The sequence below is a fragment of the Schistocerca nitens genome, chromosome 4, assembly GCF_023898315.1.
Source record: "Schistocerca nitens isolate TAMUIC-IGC-003100 chromosome 4, iqSchNite1.1, whole genome shotgun sequence".
NCBI lineage: Eukaryota > Metazoa > Arthropoda > Insecta > Orthoptera > Acrididae > Schistocerca > Schistocerca nitens.
In genome coordinates, this window is record NC_064617.1 from 276,462,872 (window position 1) to 276,487,962 (window position 25,091).

At 39.4% G+C, this 25,091-nt stretch overlaps 1 protein-coding gene across 1 annotated transcript in view; it reads right to left on the reverse strand.

Moving 5' to 3' along the window:
* Positions 1–25,091, reverse strand: part of LOC126252829 (pre-rRNA 2'-O-ribose RNA methyltransferase FTSJ3) — a 112,752-nt gene that overhangs the window by 22,467 nt on the left and 65,194 nt on the right. Inside the window, exons 9-11 of the mRNA XM_049953773.1 lie at positions 20,953–21,095; positions 5,943–6,291; positions 5,643–5,836 (exon numbers count right to left, since the gene is read on the reverse strand). Of these exons, the coding sequence (XP_049809730.1) occupies positions 5,643–5,836; positions 5,943–6,291; positions 20,953–21,095 (686 nt within the window). The remainder of the gene's footprint in view (positions 1–5,642; positions 5,837–5,942; positions 6,292–20,952; positions 21,096–25,091) is intronic.

The window sequence follows — 25,091 nt, forward strand, 5'->3', positions numbered from 1 at the left end:
TACAATGTCATCGGCAAACCTAAAAGTTTTTATTTCTTCTCCATGGATTTTAATACCTACTCCAAATTTTTCTTTTGTTTCCTTTACTGCTTGCTCAATATACAGATTGAATAACATCGGGGAGAGGTTACAACCCTGTCTCACTCCCTTCCCAACCACTGCTTCCCTTTCATACACCTCAACTCCTATAACTGCCATCTGGTTTCTGTACAAATTGTAAATAGCCTTTCGCTCCCTGTATTTTACCCCTGCCACCTTTATAATTTAAAAGAGAGTATTCCAGTCAACATTGTCAAAAGCTTTCTCTAAGTCTACAAATGCTAGAAACGTAGGTTTGCCTTTCCTTAATCTTTCTTCTGAGATAAGGCGTAAGGTCAGTATTGCCTCACGTGTTCCAACATTTCTACGGAATCCAAACTGATCTTCCCCAAGGTCGACTTCTACCAGTTTTTCCATTTGTCTGTAAAGAAATTGTGTTAGTATTTTGCAGCTGTGACTTATTAAAATGATAGTTCGGTAATTTTCACATGTGTCAACACCTGCTTTCTTTGGGATTGGAAGTATTACATTCTTCTTGAAGTCGGAGGGTATTTCGCCTGTCTCATACATCTTGCTCACCAGATGGTAGAGTTTTGTCATGACTGGCTCTCCCAAGGCCGTCAATAGTTCCAATGGAATGTTGTCTACTGCCGGGGCCTTGTTTCGACTCAGGTCTTTCAGTGCTCTGTCAAACTCTTCACGCAGTATCGTATCTCCGATTTCATCTTGATCTACATCCTCTTCCATTTCCATAATATTGTCCTCAAGTACATTGCCCTTGTATAAACCCTCTATATACTCCTTCCACCTTTCTGCCTTCCCTTCTTTGCTTAGAACTGGGTTGCCATCTGAGCTCTTGATATTCATACAAGTCGTTCTCTTATCTCCAAAGGTCTCTTTAATTTTCCTGTAGGCAGTATCTATCTTACCCCTAGTGAGATAAGCCTCTACATCCTTACATTTGTCCTCTAGCCATCCCTGCTTAGCAGTTTTGCACTTCCTGTCGATCTCATTTTGAAACGTTTGTATTCCTTTTTGCCTGCTTCATTTACTGCATTTTTATATTTTCTCCTTTCATCAATTAAATTCAATATTTCTTCTGTTACCCAAGGATTTCTACTAGCCCTTGTCTTTTTACCTACTTGACTGTCTGCTGCCTTCACTACTTCATCCCTCAAAGCTACCCATTCTTCTTCTGCTGTATTTCTTTCCCCCATTCCTGTCAATTGTTCTCTTATGCTCTCCCTGAAACTCTGTAAAACCTCTGGTTTAGTCAGTTTATCCAGGTCCCATCTCCTTAAATTCCCACCTTTTTGCAGTTTCTTCAGTTTTAATCTAAGGTTCATAACCAATAGATTGTGGTCAGAGTCCACATCTGCCCCTGGAAATGTCTTAGAATTTAAAACTTGGTTCCTAAATCTCTGTCTTACCATTATATAATCTATCCGATACCTTTTAGTATCTCCACGGTTCTTCCATGTATACAACCTTTCTTTCATGATTCTTGAACCAAGTGTTAGCTATGATTAATTTATGCTCTGTGCAAAATTCCATCAGACGGCTTCCTCATTCATTTCTCACCCCCAATCCATATTCACATACTATGTTTCCTTCTCTCCCTTTTCCTACTCTCGAATTCCAGTCAACCATGACTATTAAATTTTCGTCTCCCTTCACTATCTGAATAATTCAGCACTATCCTGCTGGAATTGCCCACGTCTGTCGGAATACAAATGTTCATTAAATAGAAAAGTATTTTGGGATATAAATCCTGGCAGATGTGAGAATGCCTAGTTACAGAAGTACTGGGCAGAGGATACAAGATTTCCCCAGTAGCTGACTCAAATGCCTAGGAATAGGTTTGATAAGCTACGAAATTATTTACATGTGAATGACAATAACAAAGTGGGAGAAAGAGGAGCCCCTGATTATGACAAGTTATTCACAGTGAGACCATTTGTTAACAATATCAAACAAAACTTTTCCCTTGTTGAACCTGACAAATATAATTCAGTGTATGAATTAAACATTCCTTTTGAAGTTCGCGTATCCCTGAAACAACACATAACACACAAACCGCACAAATAAGATATAAAAGTTTTTGTCTGTGCTGGATCCATTAGCACTGTGTAAGATTTTGAAATATACCAAATGGAAAGGAACTGTACACAATGACGTTGGTCTTGGAATGACTGGTAATACTGTGATAAGGTTTGTGGAATAACTACCTGAATATAAAAATTTTGTAATGTTCACCGACAACTGGTTCACCACTTACGATCTTATTTCTGCCCTGAAAGACATTGGTATATTGGTTGATGGAACTGTTAGATCCACAAGACTTCAAGGGTGCAATCTAAGAGTGGACAGTGAGCTGAAAAAGCAGGTACAAGGATCATATGACTACAGAACCGAAACAGAAAGGAAAATCATAGCGCTGAAGTGGTACGATATAAAGTCTGTCATCCTCGCATGATCATACAAAGCAATAAATCAAGTGGAACTTGGAAACATTGGGCAGTGGAAGAACGAAAATATATTGACATTCCAATACCAGACAATGTTAGAGAATATAACTGTTCTATGACGTATGTTTTGTATGCGTGGCTCCTATACCATCAACATTGCAGACAAAGAGGAATTATGAAACACATGTCTCTGTTGATTTTTCGGTCTGACATGGCTCATGGACTACTAAATCTCGAAAACATACAGAGATGTAAACTGTGCATTAAAGCATATTCTTGAACAAAATGCATTAAATGTTAGAAACCTCTCTGTTCTGCCGAACACAGGAACCGTTTCTTTAATTTTCATGTACAGTAACATCCAGTCTATAACAACCCTGTTAAACTGCCTTAAGATGCAAGTTGAATTCTTTAATATATTATTTTTCCTTTAATAAACTGCAACTACTTGTACAATTAAAATTTTTATTCAGATTCTGTCACCATGCACTGAAAATCCCAACCCCCTAAGTGAAGGAAACAAATCCTTGCCCAATGATACTACAGAGAGTCATCCCAAATTTCCCTCCTCAAACTAAAACTAAAATAAAATATTCTTACAAATGTAAGTTATTCCAATCATTATGTATGGAAATATGTAAAAAATATTTTTTCACCAATTATTACAATCTGTGATGGAAAGGATTAATAATCACATTTATATCAATCATTTTAATATACATGTGATGGTCAAAAGGAGTAAGAGCAGTATGACCTACAGTGAAACAATGTCAGAAGAGAGTATTCTGCACTCTGTCATCCTCTTTCAATGTGAATAAGACAAATGAGCAAATGCATAGATTATTCCAATCTGTTTAGTGTCTTTAATTGGCACCGAAACTTCTGAAGATTTTTTCCTTCGGTTCAGCAGATACGATTTTGTTTTCAAACTCAAATGGCCCTTGCATTGCTCTGCTTATGCTCAACAAATAGCTGAGCACAGTCAAAAGGACAAACAATGATATGACCCATGTTGTTGTTGTGGTCTTCAGTCCAGAGACTGGTTTGATGCAGCTCTCCATGCCACTCTATCCTGTGCAAGCTTCATCATCTCCAAGTAACTACTGCAACCTACATCCTTCTAAATCTGTTTAGTGTATTCATGCCTTGGTCTCCCTCTATAATTTTTACACTCTGCACTTCCCACCAATGCTAAATTGATGATCCCTTGACGCCTCAGAACGTGTCCTACCAACTGATCCCTCCTTCTAATCAAGTTGTGCCACAAATTCCTCTTCTCCCCAATTCTATTCAGTACCTTCTCATTAGTTACATGATCTACCCATCTAATTTTCAGCATTCTTCTCTAGCACCACATTTTGAAAGCTTCTATTCTGTTTTTGTCCAAACTATTTATCGTCCATGTTTCACTTCCATACATGGCTACACTCCGTACAAATACTTTCAAAAGACTTCCTGACACTTAAATCTATACTCGATGTTAACAAATCTCTCTTCTTCAGAAATTTTTTCCTTGCCATAGCCATTATACATTTTATATCCTCTCTACTTCGACCATCATCAGTTATTTTGCTCCCAAAATAGCAAAACTCATCTACTACTTTAAGTGTCTCATTTCATAATCAAATTCCCACAGCATCACCTGATTTAATTCGACTACATTCCATTATCCTCGTTTTGCTTTTGTTGATGTTCATCTTATATCCTCTTTTCAAGACACTGTCCATTCCGTTCAACTGCTCTTCCAGGTCCTTTGCTGCCTCTGACAGAATTACAATGTCGTTGGCAAACCTCAGAGTTTTTATTTCTTCTCCATGGATTTTATTTAATTCCTACTCCATTTTTTTCTTTTTTTTCCTTTACTGCTTGCTCAATATACGGACTGAATAGCATCGCAGATAGGTAACAACGCTGTCTCACTCCCTTCTCAACCATTGCTTCCCTTTCATGCCCCTTGACTCTTATAACTACCATCTGGTTTCTGTACAAATTGTAAATAGCCTTTCGTTCCTTGTATTTGACCCCTGCCACCTTCAGAATTTGAAAGAGAGTATTCCAGTCAACATTGTCAAAAGCTTTCTTTGAGTCTAAAAATATTAGAAATGTAGGTTTGCCTGTCCTTACTCTATCTTCTAAAATAAGTATGATATGAACCATATGTAAAATAAAAATGAGTTTGGAGAGTGAGTGATTGAACAGGGATTGCATGCATTATGTAAGCTGTTCTGGGTGGTGTTAGGACAACTGGGAGTTATGGAGTGCATCACTGTGTGGTGCAACTTGAGAAAACTATAATCCTGAAGGAAAATAGTAGCATTGCATGTTGAAAGGCAAATTCATTTGTATTTGTGACGAGTACTATTTATGGGTCTGTGGCAGCTTGGGAACCTGTGTGCGAGACTGATGGTAAGCTAATTGGCAGAACCAAAGGCAATGATTAGGCTGACCATGTATTCAGACACACACACACACACACACACACACACACACACACACACACACACACAATTTTTCCTCTCTTTTGTCAGATGAAGGAATCTAGTGTTTCAAAAGTTGCAGTTATCAGATTTTTCCAAAGCTGACTTGGAAGTAGACATTCTCTCTCTTTTTCCTGCTTCTACTCTCAGAATGGAATGTGTGTATCCTAACTCTTTGCGTGTAATGTTATTGTGTAGAAGCAAGCAAAAGTTTTCTAAATGTTTGCGAATCATATAACTGAAGTGGGTTTCTGATAGCAATCTAGTATTGACCTACTAGGAGGTGGGAAACCACCTAAAAACCATTCCAGGCTGGCCGGCACACCAACCCCCATCATTAATGCACCAGATGGATTTGATCTGATCTGGGACCAGTGCACCTCCCCACCCCAGAAACACCACTTGAACACACAAGGCTACCCCAGCCGGTCATCTTTCTCTCTTTTCTTAACTGAACATCATTTTAGGGATATTTCTACCACAAATGAGATCCCTGAGTTACGTTCAGACATTTTCATCACTGAACAGTGTTTTTCAAAAAGAATGGGTACAATAACATGACTTCAAGTATGCAGACAATTTAACAAATGCCAATCATATAATACAAACATATTTCGATTTTAAACAATAAAAATAAAGAAAGGAATGTGAAAAATACCTTAGGAACAGGCAGTTCTCGCCTCATATGCTTTTTCTCATCTTCCACAAACCAGTCTGGCAGGTTTTCGTCATTAAATGCACACCTATTCCAACCAGCATCAATCAATTCTCGCCTCATCTTCTTTGATGTAATGAGCATCGTTCCTAATGCTAAGCCTTCTTCATCCAATTTACGTTTGCGAATTTTGTTTTCTAAAATGAATTAGAGGACAATTTGGTTTACACAAAATTGCACATAATAATATAGGATGCACAAAAAATTCAAAATATAATGAATTCCACATTAATCATTACTTACGCTGTTCCTTGGGAACTATTTCGAAGTCATCTTTTCCATGAGTACGTTTTGAACTAGCTACTGATGAAGGAGGGAGGTGATTTTCAACATCATAATCGCTGTCATCATCTGTATCGGTATCAGTATCATCACTTGCAGCAGACAGAGTATTCCTGTGACTGTTATCTTCAATATTATTATTGACTTGACTGGCATTTTTAACTGTTTTGAGTTTATTCACTTCTTTGCTGTGATTTTCTGATGCACTTTCTTCTCCAATTATTTTACCTCCTCTTCTCTTGAAGTCTTCAACCAATTTATCCAACTCAAAATCTTCATCATCCTCATTTTCTAAGTTTTTAAAAATATCCTGCAGAAAACATGTATTTGAACGATACTTGATCAATGAACAGACAAGCAGATTAGTTTTCATATAAACACCTAAACTGTATGTATTATTCACTGATAAATTATTATTATTATTATTATTATTATTATTAATGATTATTATAATTATAATCCTCACTCATGAGCAACTGAATTAAAAGATAGCTGCTGTGTTGCTGAGGGACAAATCCAGTCACTACAGTGAATGGAATAGTCTGACACACTGTGCGACTAAAATGACTTCAAACCTAGCACTGACAATTGAAATGATACCGCATGTGCAGTATGGGGCAAATGTGGTCTTTTGCATATTTGATTGTGCCAGGATAAAGGGTGCCCAATGTATGGAATGCACTGTATGTTGGTTTAGCATAACTACCAGCAGTGAAGTAAATAGCCAATCGTAATACCATAGCAAAGATAAACATAGTAATCCGCAAATTACTGCACTGCTGCCATCAATACTATGGTGCATGTCAGTACGCATGTTCATTTGAGTAGTGTGCTGTTCCACTACTCCGAGCTCCAACCAGAGGCCTTTGACCTTGGTGTGGAACTTCTGCAGCAATTTACCTTGAGCACCTTGGGAAAACTAAAGGCTATGTTGCAGGTTTAGGCTCCACTGTTTCAGGTACACCCATCGCCGTTTCTGTCATCGATGACTCTGCTGAATACTGGGAAGCTTATGAAAAACCACTCTGCCAACACTTCGTAGCATTTTGGGTGACAGTCAAAAACACTCATTAGGCTTGTTTTACCATGGATTTCTACCTGCATGTAGTAGTTGTTGTCCAGTTACAGCTTTTGCATGAACTGGCTCCACTCATTTTTTATGAAATATGTAGTCTGTTATCTTCTTATCATTGCAAGTGCACCCATGTCATTGCCACAATTGGACTTGGGCAGCAGAGATACAGGTCTGAGCCGTAAGTATTGATTTATTATTAAAAACTCCAAGGAATACAATGTAGATTTCATGGTTAGGGATGTGATCATATGCCTTGCACTCATCAAGGAAGTTCAACAGGGAGCCCTCCAATGTGAGAACCCATCCTTGGAATAAGTTTTAAACATTGCTCAGTCCTTTGAAGTCTACCCTGTTGCTGGCCACTAAATTGAAGCAAAGGCATCATTGTTGTCATTGACACTGGCATGTAGCAATAAGTTTGCTGTGAAACGAGGAAGATGATAGCATTCAGACCAGGGAACCTAGCTGCAACTGACATACCCGTCAGCAACAACAACAAGGATACTGTGCACCACTTCCATCAGTCCCCTCTTGCTTTGTGCAACACGAGAGAGAGCTGTATGTTCCAGGCAGTGAGCATCAAGCCACAAGTTTCACAAGAAAGGCCACACTGCATCAGTTTGTGATTCTCAGACTTTCTCAGATCAAATGGGTGTTGATGTTCGTCCTATTTCACCACTGTCTGCAGGTCAGAATAAGCTCTTTATTGATGTGTCAGTGTGGAACAAACTTTACTGCTGCAAATGGACACCAGAGCAGCTGTTTTGCTCCTCAACTCTCGAACATATGTTTCGCTGGACTACCTAATGTTGATTCCCATCAAATGACACCTGGTCAGCTACAATAAACGGTATATTCCTATTCTTAGTCAGTTTACTACTGCCATGGCTTACAAACCTGTAGTCCGTCCTATCATATATTTGATTGCTAACGATCCTCATACTGAAAATTTGTTTGGGTTAGATGCTTTTGTTGCTTCTGAATTTTCTATTATTGACACTATGCTTCTTGTATCAAATCAGGTTCCTTATCAAGACCTAAATTCATCGTATTCTGAATTTCCGAATTTGTTTTCCGAGGGATGAGGATGTGTAAACAACTTCACAGTACACATCACACTTAAACCTACAGCTCAGCCTGTACCTGGGATTGGCTGACTACACTAGGCATCATACAACTGACTTCACCACTAGTGACTTTAAAAATAAAAACTGTTGGGTCAGCTTCAAATTTGTGGATTTTTTTTTTTTTTTTTTGAGCAACTTACAGCAGATGTTCGTTGCTGCACGGTGACAACAGTAACAGGAACTACAATGGAAGAACACTTATGTAACCTTAGTTCTCTTTATTGTTTTGCACACTGCAGACCTTAAGTGTAATCTTACTAAGTCACAATTTTCTCGACCTCTATTGTGTATTTCAGCCATGAAATTTATAGGCAGGGTGTTTGAACCCTGGAACAGCATGTTGCCTCTATTAAGGCTTTGCCTTTGCCTCAAATGACCAATTAGCAGAAACTACAGGTGGTTCATCATAGCTAACACTTGGTTCAAGAATCATAAAAGAAGGTTGTATACCTGGAAGAATCCTGGAGATACTAAAAGGTATAAGATGGATTATATAATGGTAAGACAGAGATTTAGGAACCAGGTTTTAAATTGTAAGACATTTCCAGGGGCAGATGTGGATTCTGACCACAATCTATTGGTTATGAACTGCAGATTGAAACTGAAGAAACTGCAAAAAGGTGGGAATTTAAGGAGATGGGACCTGGATAAACTGAAAGAACCAGAGGTTGTAGAGAGTTTGCGGGGGAGCATAAGGGAACAATTGACAGGAATGGGGGAAAGAAATACAGTAGAAGAAGAATGGGTAGCTCTGAGGGATGAAGTAGTGAAGGCAGCAGACAATCAAGTAGGTAAAAAGACAAGGACTAATAGAAATCCTTGGGTAACAGAAGAAATATTGAATTTAATTGATGAAAGGAGAAAATATAAAAATGCAGTAAATGAAGCAGGCAAAAACGAATACAAACGTCTCAAAAATGAGATCGACAGGAAGTGCAAAATGGCTAAGCAGGGATGGCTAGAGGAAAAATGTAAGGATGCAGAGGCTTGTCTCACTAGGGGTAAGATAGATACTGCCTACAGGAAAATTAAAGAGAACTTTGGAGAGAAGAGAACCGCTTGTATGAATATCAAGAGCTCAGATGGCAACCCAGTCCTAAGCAAAGAAGGGAAAGCAGAAAGGTGGAAGGAGTATATAGAGGGTTTATACAAGGGCGATGTACTTGAGGACAATATTATGGAAATGTAGATGAAGACGAAATGGGAGATAAGAAACTGCGTGAAGAGTTTGACAGAGCACTGAAAGACCTGAGTCAAAACAAGGCCCCGGGAGTAGACAACATTCCATTAGAACTACTGATGGCCTTGGGACAGCCAGTCACGACAAAACTCTACCCACTGGTGAGCAAGATGTATGAGACAGGCGAAATACCCTCCGACTTCAAGAAGAATATAATAATTCCAATCCCAAACAAAGCAGGTGTTGACAGATGTGAAAATTACCGAACCATCAGTTTAATAAGTCACAGCTGCAAAATACTAACGCGAATTCTTTACAGACGAATGGAAAAACTGGTAGAAGCGGACCTCGGGGAAGATCAGTTTGGATTCCGTAGAAATGTTGGAACACGTGAGGCAATACTAACCTTACGACTTATCTTAGAAGAAAGATTAAGAAAAGGCAAACCTACGTTTCTAGCATTTGTAGACTTAGAGAAAGCTTTTGACAATGTTGACTGGAATACTCTCTTTCAAATTCTGAAGGTGGCAGGGGTAAAATACAGGGAGCAAAAGGCTATTTACAATTTGTACAGAAACCAGATGGCAGTTATAAGAATCGAGGGGCATGAAAGGGAAGCAGTGGTTGGGAAAGGAGTGAGACAGGGTTGTAGCCTCTCCCCGATGTTATTCAATCTGTATATTGAGCAAGCTGTAAAGGAAACAAAAGAAAAATTTGGAGTAGGTATTAAAATTCATGGAGAAGAAGTAAAAACTTTGAGGTTTGCCGATGACATTTTAATTCTGTCAGAGACAGCAAAGGACTTGGAAGAGCAGCTGAACAGAATGGACAGTGTCTTGAAAGGAGGATATTAGATGAACATCAACAAAAGCATAACGAGGATCATGGAATGTAGTCGAATTAAATCGGGTGATGCTGAGGGAATTGGATTAGGAAATGAGACACTTAAAGTAGTAAAGGAGTTTTGCGATTTAGGAAGTAAAATAACTGATGATGGTCGAAGTAGAGAGGGTATAAAATGTAGACTGGCAATGGCACGGAAAGCCTTTCTGAAGAAGAGAAATTTGTTAACATCGAGTATAGATTTAAATGTCAGGAAGTCGTTTCTGAAAGTATTTGTATGGAGTGTAGCCATGTATGGAAGTGAAACATGGACGATAACTAGTTTGGACAAGAAGAGAATAGAAGCTTTCGAAATGTGGTGCTACAGAAGAATGCTGAAAATAAGGTGGGTAGATCACGTAACTAATGAGGAGGTATTGAATAGGATTGGGGAGAAGAGAAGTTAGTGGCACAACTTGACCAGAAGAAGGAATCGGTTGGTAGGACATGTTTTGAGGCATCAAGGGATCACAAATTTAGCATTGGAGGGCAGCGTGGAGGGTAAAAATTGTAGAGGGAGACCAAGAGATGAATACACTCAGCAGATTCAGAAGGATGTAGGTTGCAGTAGGTACTGGGAGATGAAGAAGATTGCACAGGATAGAGTAGCATGGGGAGCTGCATCAAACCAGTCTCAGGACTGAAGACCACAACAACAACAACAGGTGGTTCCTTGATAAAATAGCACACAATCACAGGTTTATTCTAGGTTCGGCCATCAGGGTCACATTCTGCACCAACTGCTTTATACAATTGTTCCTTTCAAGATGTCACCAGTCTATGAGCATGTATTTGGGTAACTTAAAAACAAATTACCCTCTGGACCTTGCCTTGTGGCCTTCACACCTGGTAAATATTTAATCTTTGTTACAGATGCATCCCAGTATGGGTTGGGGATGTTTCTGGCCCATCATCGTGCGGATGGTTCTGAGCAACCTGAGCTCAATGCAGCTCAGCAGTACTATTTCCAAGTCAAAACAGAAGCCCTTGCGATCACTATTCCTTAAAAACAATTAATGTATTCTTATCAGTACAAAATTCCACTTAGCCACATATCACACCTTTAGTTTCCTTGTTTCACTCTTCAGCTGCTTAGCTCAACAAAGCTGTTCATCGCCTTCAACATTGGATCTTATTTTTGTCAAGTTATTCAATTAGGAGATCCATTTCCATCCAATGTCACAGCAGGTCAAAGAGGCTGCATTGTCTCAGTTACCAACGGGGCCCAATCTCTTGTTGGATTTCAAAGGACTGTTGTGTTTTCAACTTGAGATGAAAGCAAGACATAGTACTGCTTGTTACCATATTACCAGCTCCAGGACTGCATCTGCTACAACTGCAGACCCAGTCATCTGCTACAACTGCAGACCCAGTGCTTAAACAAGTGGTTCGCATGATACGTCATTGATGACCTGATCATCCACCGGCCTGGGCATTTAACCCATTGTGAACTCCTTGCTTTCCCTGTTACACAGAGACATTATCTTTTTGACAGAAAGTGGTACTTCCCATTTTGCGATTCTGGCAACATTGCATAGGGAAGTTCTCAACCTGTCACATCAATGTCATTGGGGAACCTCTTGCACTAAACAACTGGCATGTTGTCACGTGTTCTGGCCTGGTACTGATCGTCAGGTAGAGCACCTGCTCATGGTTGCTGCAAGTGTTGAAATCAACAGGCATCAGCATGCTATGTTTTTTCCCCCTTGACCAGGATCCATGCTACAATGGGAAAGAATACATATTGAATTTGCTGGAACATTTTGAGACATTTTTTGGTTATTGGTTGTTGATGCCTTTTCCATGTTTCCTTATGTTGTTCATTGTCTGTCTATCGCAGTAGATGCAAATCCCAAGGCACTGTAAAATTCTCTTTTCTGTAGAAGGCCTACCTTATAGAGTGGTTTCGGACAATGTCCATCAATTTTTGGCTCAACCCATGCAATGACATTTGCATGTCATGGTGCCTCCCATTCAGCCACAATCCAATGACGAGGCAAAATGTCTTTTATGAATTTTGAAAATGCAAATGCAAAAATATGTCACGGGACATCCAGCAGACGAGGCTCTCAGATCCCTTCTCATTTCGTCCTGCTGCCAGACAGGCGTCCGGCAGTGACATCAACATGGGCTCGAGGGTTTGGATGATAACCGCACTGGATACCAAGCATGGGTGCCATGTATTCATAGCTCATACCGATGAGTGCCTTATGATGTGCCACTATGAGCTGTGCCCTTCAGTGGGCACAGACACCTCCCTGTAGACCACTGCCCTTGCACCTCATCCACAACTGCTGCAGTTCGCTGTGGGCAGCATGTCAACTGGGCTGGGCCCATTCACACACCTGATGTGGTCTCCAGCTGTTCCGCCAGTGGGATAGCCTCACACATATGATGCAACTCAGACTCTTTGATGTCCCTGTGGTGCCTTCTTTGCAGTAGAGGTACAATGGGGCTTCATCAGTGCATCCACAGGCATCTCCTACGCCAATGCAGGCATCTCCTACACTGACGTAGGCGCCATCTACACTAACGCTGATGCCTGCCACCACCTGCTGGCACCTCCTACATTATCTCTGGACAATACACCTTCCCAACACATAGCAACTCAAGAAGAGTCCAATGCTGACCTGCGCCCTGCCTGTGGAGTGCCGGAGTTGTCGACTTGCTCTCCTGGAGTGGACAGAAGGCATGTGTGTCCAGACTCGAGCCACTTCCATCCCTATTCACTTGTTCGCAAGGACTGGGAACTATTTGTACCCAGGACAACTGCTTCAGACAATATGGATGTGACAACCATCAGCACACTGCAGAGGAGCTGCCATTTGGTCACTCTTTCCCCCAAGGAGGGAGAGCTATAGTAACCAGCATATTACACCTCTGCCGTCACTACTACAGCATTGTCAATATACATGATCATTTGAATAGCATGCCATTCAGCTGCTCAGGGCCCGCACCAGAGGCCGCCAACCATTGTCCAGAGCATCCATCACCTGCAACCGACAGCAAGCGGCCCCAGGTGGGCAAATGCTTCTTATATGGCCACGTACTGGCTCTCGTTGGCAGTCTTGTGTAAGTTCTCTGAATTATCCTGTACTTATGCTGCATGCCGTGACTTAATAAAGAGTTGGCTTTTAATAACCGTGTCTTTTATTGTGTTCTGAGTGAGAACATTAAGGTTTGCCTTTCATTACCATTGATAGTTAAGTTGTCAGAGTGGCTGCATGGCTGAAAATTACTCATCGATTCAATACTGGCCAACAACAACACAACCAGTGAGCAAAGGTACCATTTAGTACCATCACCTCACTGTAGGATAAAAACTGTCACCATGCCACACAGGTTCCTGGGTACAGAAACACCACCTTTTGATACTCAAAGCATGGTGAAAGGATACTCGTGCGTGTGTACTGGGTTACTATTGGTTCACACTGATGGCAGGATACAAGTTCATTCAAACTCATGTAATGAGGTGAATCCTGTTTCCAACAGGGCAATTTTCAGCTACATGTTGGAGCTATTCTCATGTAGGAGGATGTTAACAAGGGATCAAACGTGGACCTTTTATCACTATTTTATTGCCTCATATTGGTAAATAATATAGAAACCTACTGCCCGATCATGCACATATAAGAATATGAATTAAAGTAAGATTGCTACTCACCACATATAGGAAAAGAGGGTTGAGTAGCATTCAGGCACATTTAAAAGTAAATTGTTGGAAAACATCAGCATTCAGGCAAAGTCCACTGTCAGTTGAGAGACCAGTAGAAAGAAACAGAAGACACACACACACACACACACACACACACACACACACACACACACACACACACACACAGGTGCGCGCGGTCACTATTGTCTTAAGGCACTGTGGTGCCACTGCTGTGTAATCTCGTTTGGGGTAGGTAGTGGTTGTAGAGAAGAAGTGTGGACTAGAGAGAGGGAGAAGTAGGAGGGTAGGAATGGCGGAAGATGCTGTATTGCTGCCTGTAAGAGTGGGCAGAGACATGGGAGGGGTAGGGTGGTGGGCTGCTAAATGCACCATCTGGAGAGCTGTGCTGGGTGAGAAAAGAGAAGCAGAGGGGGAGCGGGCAAGTAAACTGAGGGGAGGGGAGGAGCAGGGTGGGGGTGGGGGGAAGGAGGCATGTATGATGCAGGAGTGAGAGCAGGGAAGTGAACAGAGGCAGGGACGTGTGAAGGTTGAGGCTGTGGTGGTTATGGGAATGAAGAATACGTTGCAAACAGATTTCCCATCAGCACGATTCAGAAAAGCTAGTATTGGTGAAAAGAATCCCATTGGCACAGGTTGTGAAGCAGCACATCAACAAGTAATGTTGACACGAAAGGTAGCTGTCAAACTGTGCCCAAGAAACAACTAGACTACCCACTTGCAGAGCATGCTGAGCAACACGATGTGTTCAACTTCACTGACTGCTTCACAAACCATGCCATTTGAATTCTTCCCACCAACACTAGCTTTACTGAATTATACAGGTAGGAACTCTACCTGTAACCCCACTGGCCTCAGCTTGCACAAATTCTTGTTGCTCACCTGCCTCTATCTCATTCCCTGCTCTCACAACAGTGTCACAAATGCCTTTTGTCCCTCGAACTCACTTTCTGTACAACCTCCCCCCCCCCCCCTCACACACACACACACACACACACACACACACACACACACACACACACACACACACACCATTTCATCCCTGCCACATCTCAGCAAACTCCAGTAGGCAGGACTAAAGCACTGTTGGAATTGGCCACCTCATACAAATATCTGTAACACTTTGTAGGGATACGAAATGGAATGATCACATAGGTTCAGTCGTGCGTGAAGCAGGTGATAAGACTTCAGTTTATTGGTAGAATACTGGGGAAATGCAATCAGTCAGCAAAGGAGATTGCTTACAAATCACTCATGCTACTGGTTCTAGAACATTGCTCAAGTTTGTGGGACCTGTACCAAAGAGGACTAACAGGGGTCATTGAACGTGTGCAGAGAAGGGCAGCACAAATGGCCACAGGCTTGTCTCATCTGTAGGAGAGTGTCAAAGAGATACTGAAGGAACTGAACTGGAATACTCTTGAAGATAAACATAAACTATCTCGAGAAAGTCTATTAACACTTTGAGTGCCAATCATGTCAATTGACGGGATGCGGGAATTTCTGTAGAGTGCTGATCACGTCATTTGACGTGATCTACTTTCTCCTGCTTTTAAATACGAAATCACATTTATTGAAGAGATCGATTGGCCTTCATTGCCCTACTTGGTACATTTAGTGTCCATAACAGCCGACAGATCATGTACATTTAGTTCCTCAAATGGCCGATAGATCATATTCGCTGTATGAACCTACGCAGGTAGAAAGTGGCGTCTGTTCGTTGACTACATAAGTAAATGGACATGGCTTTACGCTCTCTTACAGATGACAAAATTTTGCGTGAATTGGAGAAAGAATTTGCTGATAATTAGAGTGGGGATGACGACATTGACAATTCAGATGATGATCCTGACTTTGTCCAAGAAGAACTGCATCAAATTTCAAATGAGTATTTTGAATCATGATTTTGTATTATACCACTGTTGAACCAATTGTTTACGTTGCTTCTTCATTTTCTGAACACTGAAAAATGATTTTCCTCTTTTTGGATTCAGAGAATGAAGAAAGTGATTCTACTATGGATGTAGAACCACAAAATATCCGTCCTGACAACAGTGAAAGGAGGCCAAGACAAAGGTGCGGCACAGCAAGAGATTGTACTGGGTCTACAGAGGAGTGGACTGATATAGACTGTTTGCCAAGTATAGACATTTTTAGTGGGGACCAGGATACCAGTTTTCTGTTAATGGATGTAAAACCGCAGATTATGAGGAATAAAATGTCAGTAAAACATGTTTTTCATTTCCGTAAACTTTTGTATATTTTGTAAAACCTTAATATCATTAAAAATATAAGGGAAAAAAACTAAATGATCAAAGGAGCTGTATATACATTTTCTGGAAGGAGAAGATGCTGGCTTTCATAAAAAGTTAGTACCACAACAAAATGTAGGCTAGTTTTCTGTAAAACAAATGTACAATATTAGCAAAAAACACTGGTATTCTAAGAAATGGCACAGTTTACATGGCCGGAAGCCAAAGTGTTAACAAAGTTTCAAGAACCAGCTTTACATGATTACGAATATAGTACAACCCCCTATTTATCCCTCACGTAGGGTTCGTGAGGCATCAAACAATCATTCTTGCCGCACTCCATACGCGAATGGAACAGGAAGAAACCCTAATAAATGGTACTATGGACATACCCTCTGTCCTGCACCTCATGGTGGTTTGCAGAGTGTAGATCCCACCTCTTGTGAGCACCAACTACACACCCCAACTGAGATTGCTACTCATGGCAATGGCACCATGTTGCCCAGAGATGACAGTGTGTGTGTGTGTGTGTGTGTTTGCGTGTGTGTGAGTACACGCACGTGCGTTTCGTTCATGTGCACGTGTGGGCGTGCACCCACGAGTGTAGGAATGTGTATGTCTCTCTCATCTGATGAAGGACTTTGTCCAAAACTAGATATTTTCCAATGTCTACTTTTAAATGTACCTGTCTGCCATCAAACCTATCTCTATATACTTAGTAACAACCTGTTCTAATTCATATTGCTGTTCTAATCCAGATTTTGCATGTGCTTATAGAGTTAACATTTCATTTTGTAAGTTGGTATCGGTTTTTCCATTTGTTTTCCTGTGGTGGTTTTATTTTCTTTTTGCCCCATCAAACTAATTTTATTAGAATGCTGATTGATCATCAAAAACATGTACATATGTATGCCATAGAAGCTTATTTTGCGGCAGATATAGTAACTCTAAATGTAGTGAAGAGGCAGATAAGAAAAAATACTAACACATTGTATTTTCTGTTCATTTTCATACGATACATCTCGAGGAAATTAGGGAATCTGATGATGGCACATTCTAGTACCACTTGGAAGAACTATCCAACCACTAGTGGCACAAGATATCAGGCAGTGTACCTGAACAGACAAAAGCCGCAAGATTTTTAAATGATGAATGCAAAGAAAGGGCAAAGACTACTAATACTGTAACGCAATTGTACTCATTGGGAACAATTATGGCAAAGTGACTAATAATTTCTATAGAAAATAGACTTACGTGCCAACATTTTGTAAGACTACTACTTTTGAGAGCCCTGTTTGGGTAACTTGGTGTCAGGTTATTGCATAATTCATACTTTTTTGTTTGTTTTCTTTACATTTAGCAAGTACTAGGACAATTTATTCAGTTTTATGTTGCCTTTGGAAATTAGTTTGAAGGGATATAGTTCTTGTCTGAAATAATTAATGTGATTTTACAATAGTTCTTGACTGTCACAGGTAATTACTTACACACAACCTCCGACAATAAAGTTCGGTACAATAAAGTTTGGTGAATAGTCCTGTAACATTTACATAGATGAACTGTGAACTACAGTTACCTTACTGTCCTTCGAAATAGTCACCTCCCGTAACTATGCACTGCTGAGCTCTGCTATAAACGTCCAGGAAAGTTTGCATGAAGTCTTACTTTGGGATAGTGTTCAAAAGCTGCGTCACGTTTCGTTAGATGTCACGAATATCGTCAAATCTCTTTCCTTTCAAAGTGAGTCTGAGTCAAGGGAATAGAAAGAAGTCTGAGAATTGAGATATGGCGAGTATGGTGGATGTTCAAGTTGTACCACCTCCTTTTTTGCCAGGAACTGTTTGACGATATTGGCTGTGTGTGGGCGAGCATTGTCGTGAACAAAAAAATCAGGAACCTTGTTATGCCTACTGTGTAGATGTTGCATGAAACGGGTCAAAATATCAACGTATCGTGCAACGTTCAACAGGTAGAAATTCCTTGCGGATAATGCCTTGACTAACAAAAAAGGTGATGCGCATCATCTTGATGTCTGATTTTTCAGCTCTGACCTTTCTCCGATGAGGTGATGTCGAAGAACGCCATTCCATGCTTTGCCGTTTCGTTTCAGGGTTGTACCGGAGACACCAGGTTTCATCCTCAGTGACAATACAGTTCAAGAAATTGGGTATCGCATCCACCATTTCGACAAAATCCTGTGAAGCCTCTAAATGTGCCTGCTTCTGATCATCAGTCAAGTTTTGTGGCATAAGATGACAACACGTTTTCCTCTTCCCTAACTCCTGGGTAAGGATTTGTCACATGGATTCATGTATCATCTGCAGTTCATCCGCTATCATGTGCACAGTTACTCGATAGTCGTTCGTGATTAATGTCCTCACTTTCTCAATGTTTTTCTTACTGACAGCAGTTGCTGGTCGTCTGCCACGGGGATCGTCATAAACACTTTCCCGGCCTCCTCGAAAACAGGTGAACCCCTCGTACACACACTTCATTGACAGTGCTTGATCCCCACACACACATACGACATTGCATGCATTTCTTTCGGTGTCTTTCTAAGTTTAAAACAAAACTTTAAATTGATCCTTTGCTCGTTCATTGTTCTCTTCTCATTTCAGAACCAACTCACTAAAGAAGCACTTCGTCCAACAGGTCTAACATGGAACACATACAATACTCAACTGAACTACAGTGAGGGCAGGTTGTCAACACCGGCCGCTATGCAGGTGCAACACTGTGAGTCACCAGTGTTGCCTGATCAACTGTTCCAACTTCATTCACCAAACTTTACTGTCGGAGGTTGTAGACTGGTCAACTTTTTTCCGTTTTTAGGTCACTGACTAGTTTCAGTTTAACACTAACAAAATGGAAATGTTCAATAAATGTAACTCCATCCTATATCTGGAATGCAGGACTTCGGCTGGTCGATTGCCAATAATAAAAAATCAACACCCGTTATTTTGGTTTTATTTGTTAGGCAACCAGTTTCAACATTTCTAACATAAGGATTACTTGATATATGCAGGCCTGAAGATGACATAATGTAATGTCGAAACTGGTTGCCTACAAATAAAACCAAAATAATGGCTGTTGGTATTTTATTATTGGAAATGGAAATGTGGTTTATTTGTAAAATCTGGATAAAATAACTGGTATTTTAGTTTATTTGCTTGATTCGAGACTGAAAGGACATTTATTTGTGTTTGATTTTTGGAAGCCTCTTATACACAATTCAAAGTCCACTACCAAACGATGAAATGTTCTTTCAGTGTTTGATCTTAACGACAACATTAATACACAATTTGCAGCTTTCTGCTTAAAATATTTTTTGCTATAGAAGGACAGCAGAAATTATTTTGGCATTTCCAGTCAGTTACAATAACATGAAATCATTGATATGGCTGTAATATTTATTTTAAAGACATACTGAAAGACACAAAACTATTTATTTTGGTCATTTACTCTGGTCCAGACAGAGGAAAAATAAATTATTGTGACAGTTCCAGAGAACAATGGAGTCTGTTCAATGATTTTCTTGATTAAATGTCTATGTTTTTTATTTATATCAAACACACCATCTGCATAGAACTGCTGCAGATCCCACAAAGACAATGACATAAGCTGTGTCTTTGTTTTAATCCTGACCTAACGTTCTCCATGCAAGACAAGTTTTAATGAGTACAACAAAAATTAAGTATGATACTGCTGAGAAATGACTCGGATGTGCAAAAGTTTTTTTTCAACCATATTCTAGTGCTGCTCAGAACATTATTCAAAGGATTACTATACGAAATGGAGTGTAGTTCTGGTTGTAGTCAAAGTTGGTAAATAACTTCATCCCCACAGCAACAGCAACCAACATACAATTTTCTCTCTTTTATTACATGGTAGGTGTTGTTCCCAAAAGAAAAAAAAGATTCTTTTAAATCAGTTAATTCAGTCCATCACTAAGCAATTTATGTTGTACTGGTTTCAAGTTTTCTTTGTATAAATTCCTTGGATATAACAATAGTCATAAATAACTTCACTTTCATCCATTTTTCCACCCAAGCTACGTTGGCCACCCACAGGTGACCTATTTCCTCCCCAAGACAGTGCCTCTCCCACTGCTTGACTTCAATCCAACTGGGCACTCATGGGACGCCACTGAGCAAGATGCATACATCTCAACTCAACTCAAAACAATCTCTAGGAGTTGTGGGTGTCAGGTGATTGGACACAACAGCCATCATCAGGGCATCAGGGGCAGTGCTAGGAAGACGCCCCCAATTCAACTGCTCATGAAAGTAAAGGAAGATTTCAGTTTAACACCTGCTAAATGATCTACTGTTCAACAGGATATATTCATCCTCAGTTTTATCACAAATTCGCTAGCAACAGCAGAAGAATCATTTAAGTGAAATAACCATCAAAATATTTCACACTAGGGGAAGAGTCACTAATGCAGAATATAATCATTAATGAGAAGAGCCATTATCATAATTTCTTTGAAACATGTAACTCATGGAGAAATTTATGCATATTCAACTTATTAGTTCTTTTCGAAAGAAGATTCATAACCATTCTTAAAGTAGTTCTTATTCTGAAGTATAAGTAACAGATCAGTAAAGGACAAACAATATGTGTCACAGAATACTGAGAATGTGCATTTATGTTAGAATTTTTAATCTATTAATTTAAATGTTTATGGAAAATGTGTGGATAACTGATGCCTGGGTCATCTAGGAATTAAACAAGATCTCTTAGGCAACCAGCAGAATTAGAATATTATCGTTCCTATACCTTTTCAAACCACAACTGAGCTTTGTGAGTTCGCTTTTGTTTTTTGCTCCTGTGGTCTAAATCAGTAATCAGTACATTCTTATCCTTGTCATCCTTCTTGTATAAGTCTTCATCATCATCACTCATGTCTGTTCCACTTAATCCTACAAAAATCATAACACAGATTAATTTGCTTTTAAAAACATCACACAGTTACAGTTCTTAAAAATCAGCATGAAACTATGATGCTAAATTTTAACAAAATTGTATATGGTCAGCATAAGATTATTAATATTTAATAGTTATTGAGTGATGGTGCTACTGCAGTCCAATGAAAGACATTACCAATGAAACTGGCTCAAAATGGTCAGAACTGATCCTAATACAACAATTTAACAACAATATTCATCTCTGGACTAATAAATCTATCATCAAGCCTTCAATTTTGGGATTCACTTGAGACTTCAATATGCCAACAGAATCAAATTGTGGATGCTGCTAACATCCAAAACAAGGAAGTGGTAGTGTCTGTTATGTAGTAGTTTAAATGTGTGTATATTTAAAAAGCATTCATTTAACAATTATGTTTACATCAGTGTGACAGCTCTCAGCACGAGAAGAATTACAACTTTTAACTGAATGACACTGGTTATCAGAAACACAAAAGATGAAGACTGCAAGGTAATTTTACAAGCTCTTTGTGGCAATAAGTGCCAAACTAGGTGCCTATAATGATGAAATACATAGAAGTACAGAAAATTTGGTACTAAGGTACAAATGTCCATAAGATGAAGCTATGATCATTCTATTGTTGAGATAGTACAAAACTGTTAATCGTGAACATTGTACGGGATTAATGTCAGATCAATGTAAGCACATGAATTGTTACCTTACTTACAATACTGTATCTGAAGGCACAATATAATTGTACTGAGCTGAAGAGCTTCCTATTACTTTGGTGGAGATAGATGAGAATTAATTAGAGCTTCCAAATTTCAATACAGGAGCAGTTGCAATGGTGAAGACGTCCACATCAAAAATAACTACACGGTCTGTCAAACAGTATTTTAAGAGGCAGCTTCAGAGTTTAAAAGCAACATCATTCGTTATCTAAACATACACACGATTTCAGACACAGAAATACTTCTGGACTTACATTAAGGACACAAAATGTCTGAAGTTTATCAGTTGTGAATAACTCAAAATGTACAAATATTACTTCATTTATCCCACTCAGGTAATGGTCTGATAATGGATGGACACATTCAAATCTATTCACATTAACCCAAATTTTCAGTGCAACTGAGACAGAAAAATAAAGCAATAACAAGAATGAACATAGCTGCTGATCTTCTTTGCAATACAATGCTGGAATTCCACAGAAAAGAAAGGTAATACGGTGAGAAAATATGAAATTTCCCCTTGTGTAAGCATCTTCTCTTTATTGTCTGTCATCATCATCTTCATTTCGCTTCTTCCAGCATCAGGCTGGGGTGGGACATTTACAGTACTTCTACACTTTACCACGTCTTTGCACTATTCTATAAATATTTTGTTACAGTCCAAATTCCTTCTTGTTATACAGGACTTGTTCAATTCAATCCATCCTGCTCAGAGTCTCCCTCTAGTCCATGGCAACTGCCATCCCTTTGTCCTCTATTATCTTCCATACTGTTTCTCTCTTATCTTTTCTATTATCATTCAGCACACTTTATTTCTGACCATCGGTAACAGTCTCTCTATATTTTATGAAATTCATAATACAAAGCTGTCTAAATGTACTTTACCATCATTACGGTATATTGATAATTTTTTACTTATGGACCGTCTGACAGCAACTGAATAAAACACAATTTTAGTGCCATATGCGTTTCGCCTTTATTTTCTGCAAGGCATCATCAGTGGCCTGGAATATGTACATATTCCAGGCCACTGACAATGCCTTGCAGAAAATAAAGGCGAAACGCGTATGGCACTAAAATTGTGTTTTATTCAGTTGCTGTCAGACGGTCCATAAGTAAAAAATTATCAATATACCGTAATATTACACGCAACTGACGAAGACAGGACTACAAAAGTTGAAGATTTACCATCATTGTCCCTTTTTCTGAATAACCAACATCACAGTATAAAATTTCATGTATTATTTATGTAACATTCATTGGTCCCATCGGATTAGGGAAGGAAGGGGAAAGGAAGTGGCCATACCCTTCAAAGGAACATCCCGACATTTGGTTAAGCGATCTAGGGAAACCACAGAAAACCTAAATCAGGATGGCCAGACACGGGTTTGAACCATTGTTCTTCTGAATGCGAGTCCAGTGTGCTAACCGCTGCGCCCCCCTTGCTTGGACAATCTTATTACTACAGCCCATCAGAATTGCTGAACATCAAAACAACAACATAGATATTCCAAAAAGGTAAACATTACTGGTGGTTGTCATCTAATAGAATATCTCCTAGTTTGTCACATACCAGACCGGAATTGCTGGTTCTTGTCAATGCCCACAAGCCTGCATATAGAATTTATGCGATAGATAAAATTGCAAAGCAGCATGTACGCCATATATCTTGCCACCATACCATTGTCATCGTAGCCCAACTGAGCTGATATGGGCTTTGGTGAAAATATGTACTTTGGAAAAGAACTGCTAATACTGAGAAACTTTTACATGAGGAAATAGATAGCATCTCAACATTTGCATGCTCAGTTTGAGTAAGATACACAGAAAACCTGCAGGGTGAACATTGTTATGACACAGAAATTGGCAGGTACACGATAACTGCAGTCAAAATGAGGATAAAAAGTATAGAAATTGTTTGAAAATGGAGGGAACCAAAACATTTTTCTTTCTGTGCAGAAATGATGATTAAGAGTAATGATGATTAAGAGTAATGAAAAATTGAAGATAAATAAAATATTTTTTTCTTGTCTCATTATGCTTATTTTATTTTTCCTGATTTCCACACCAAAAGTAACAATATTCATGTTGCTTTCAATAGGTGGCAATAGGTTTTCAAAAATTTTCTATTTCTCTGTATTTCTAATACTCTGAAGCGTAGAAAAACAGGAAAATTTCTGAAGATTTTTGCATACATATGTATCAAAAATCTCTGATGGAAACAGAAGGCAATTAGTTCAATTATCTATATGAATATCCTGTGGAAGGTTCTGGTTGAAATGCTACAAAACTCCACTCCCAGAAAATCATCTCCACACCCATCACTAAAGCATGCCGTTTTCACACTCAACTCTTTTTCAAAATGTTTCTCATACTGCATTGGGTATTTTCTCCTTTTCTCTCTTCTTCTGCACTCTCCAGTGATAGAATGTCTTTACTTTGTTATTTCAAATGAAGGTATGACAATGCAAATATCTTTTTATTGGTCTCAGTGAGAAATTGCTGAATGTATAGAAAAGTATCTCATATTTAAATTCCCCCATTACATGGAACTAAAAAAAAAACATTTTGTGAGACTGATGATGCCTTGTCATTGTCATTAAATGTATTTATGGTAAAAAGTATCATGAAACTCTGCAATCAGACCTATGGAGCTTTTCATTGTGGCAAACTACTGCTTCATTCTATGTCTAAGGTCTTGCTTTAGGAAGGGACATGAGTGGTTAGCACACTACTCTCTTGGTCTTTAATGTTAGCTTTTGAAATCGGAGATACTACTAGTCCTTTAAGTAGCTTATCCATTGTCCTCAGAAAGCGGAATGGCTCCATATCCTGTTCCCCCACAACAGAAAAATGCTTGACAGGATTGGGGATTAAATATAGGACTTATACACGGCAGTAAAACACTCTGACCACCCAGTTATGCAAACAGTCACAGTATTTGCTAAACTGACATTATATACTGATAAATAAAAAGGGTCCTGCTTTTTGTGTCAAACACTATATTATGTAGACACAAAGATGGAAAAGAATTGTCTGCTAGAGATGAGATACATCTAATAAGACGTGGCTAAACCTCACAGGAGAGGACTCAGCATCGCAGAATTTTTGATCCATTATGGCTTCTCCTGTGTAAGTCACATTTTGTAATGGTATATGTGAAGGGGGGCCAGGGGGTGTTTATCCCTACCTGGTATGAGGAAAGCTCAATATAAATTCAGGACAAGCCTATTGCACAGGTTTACCTTTATCATAGCA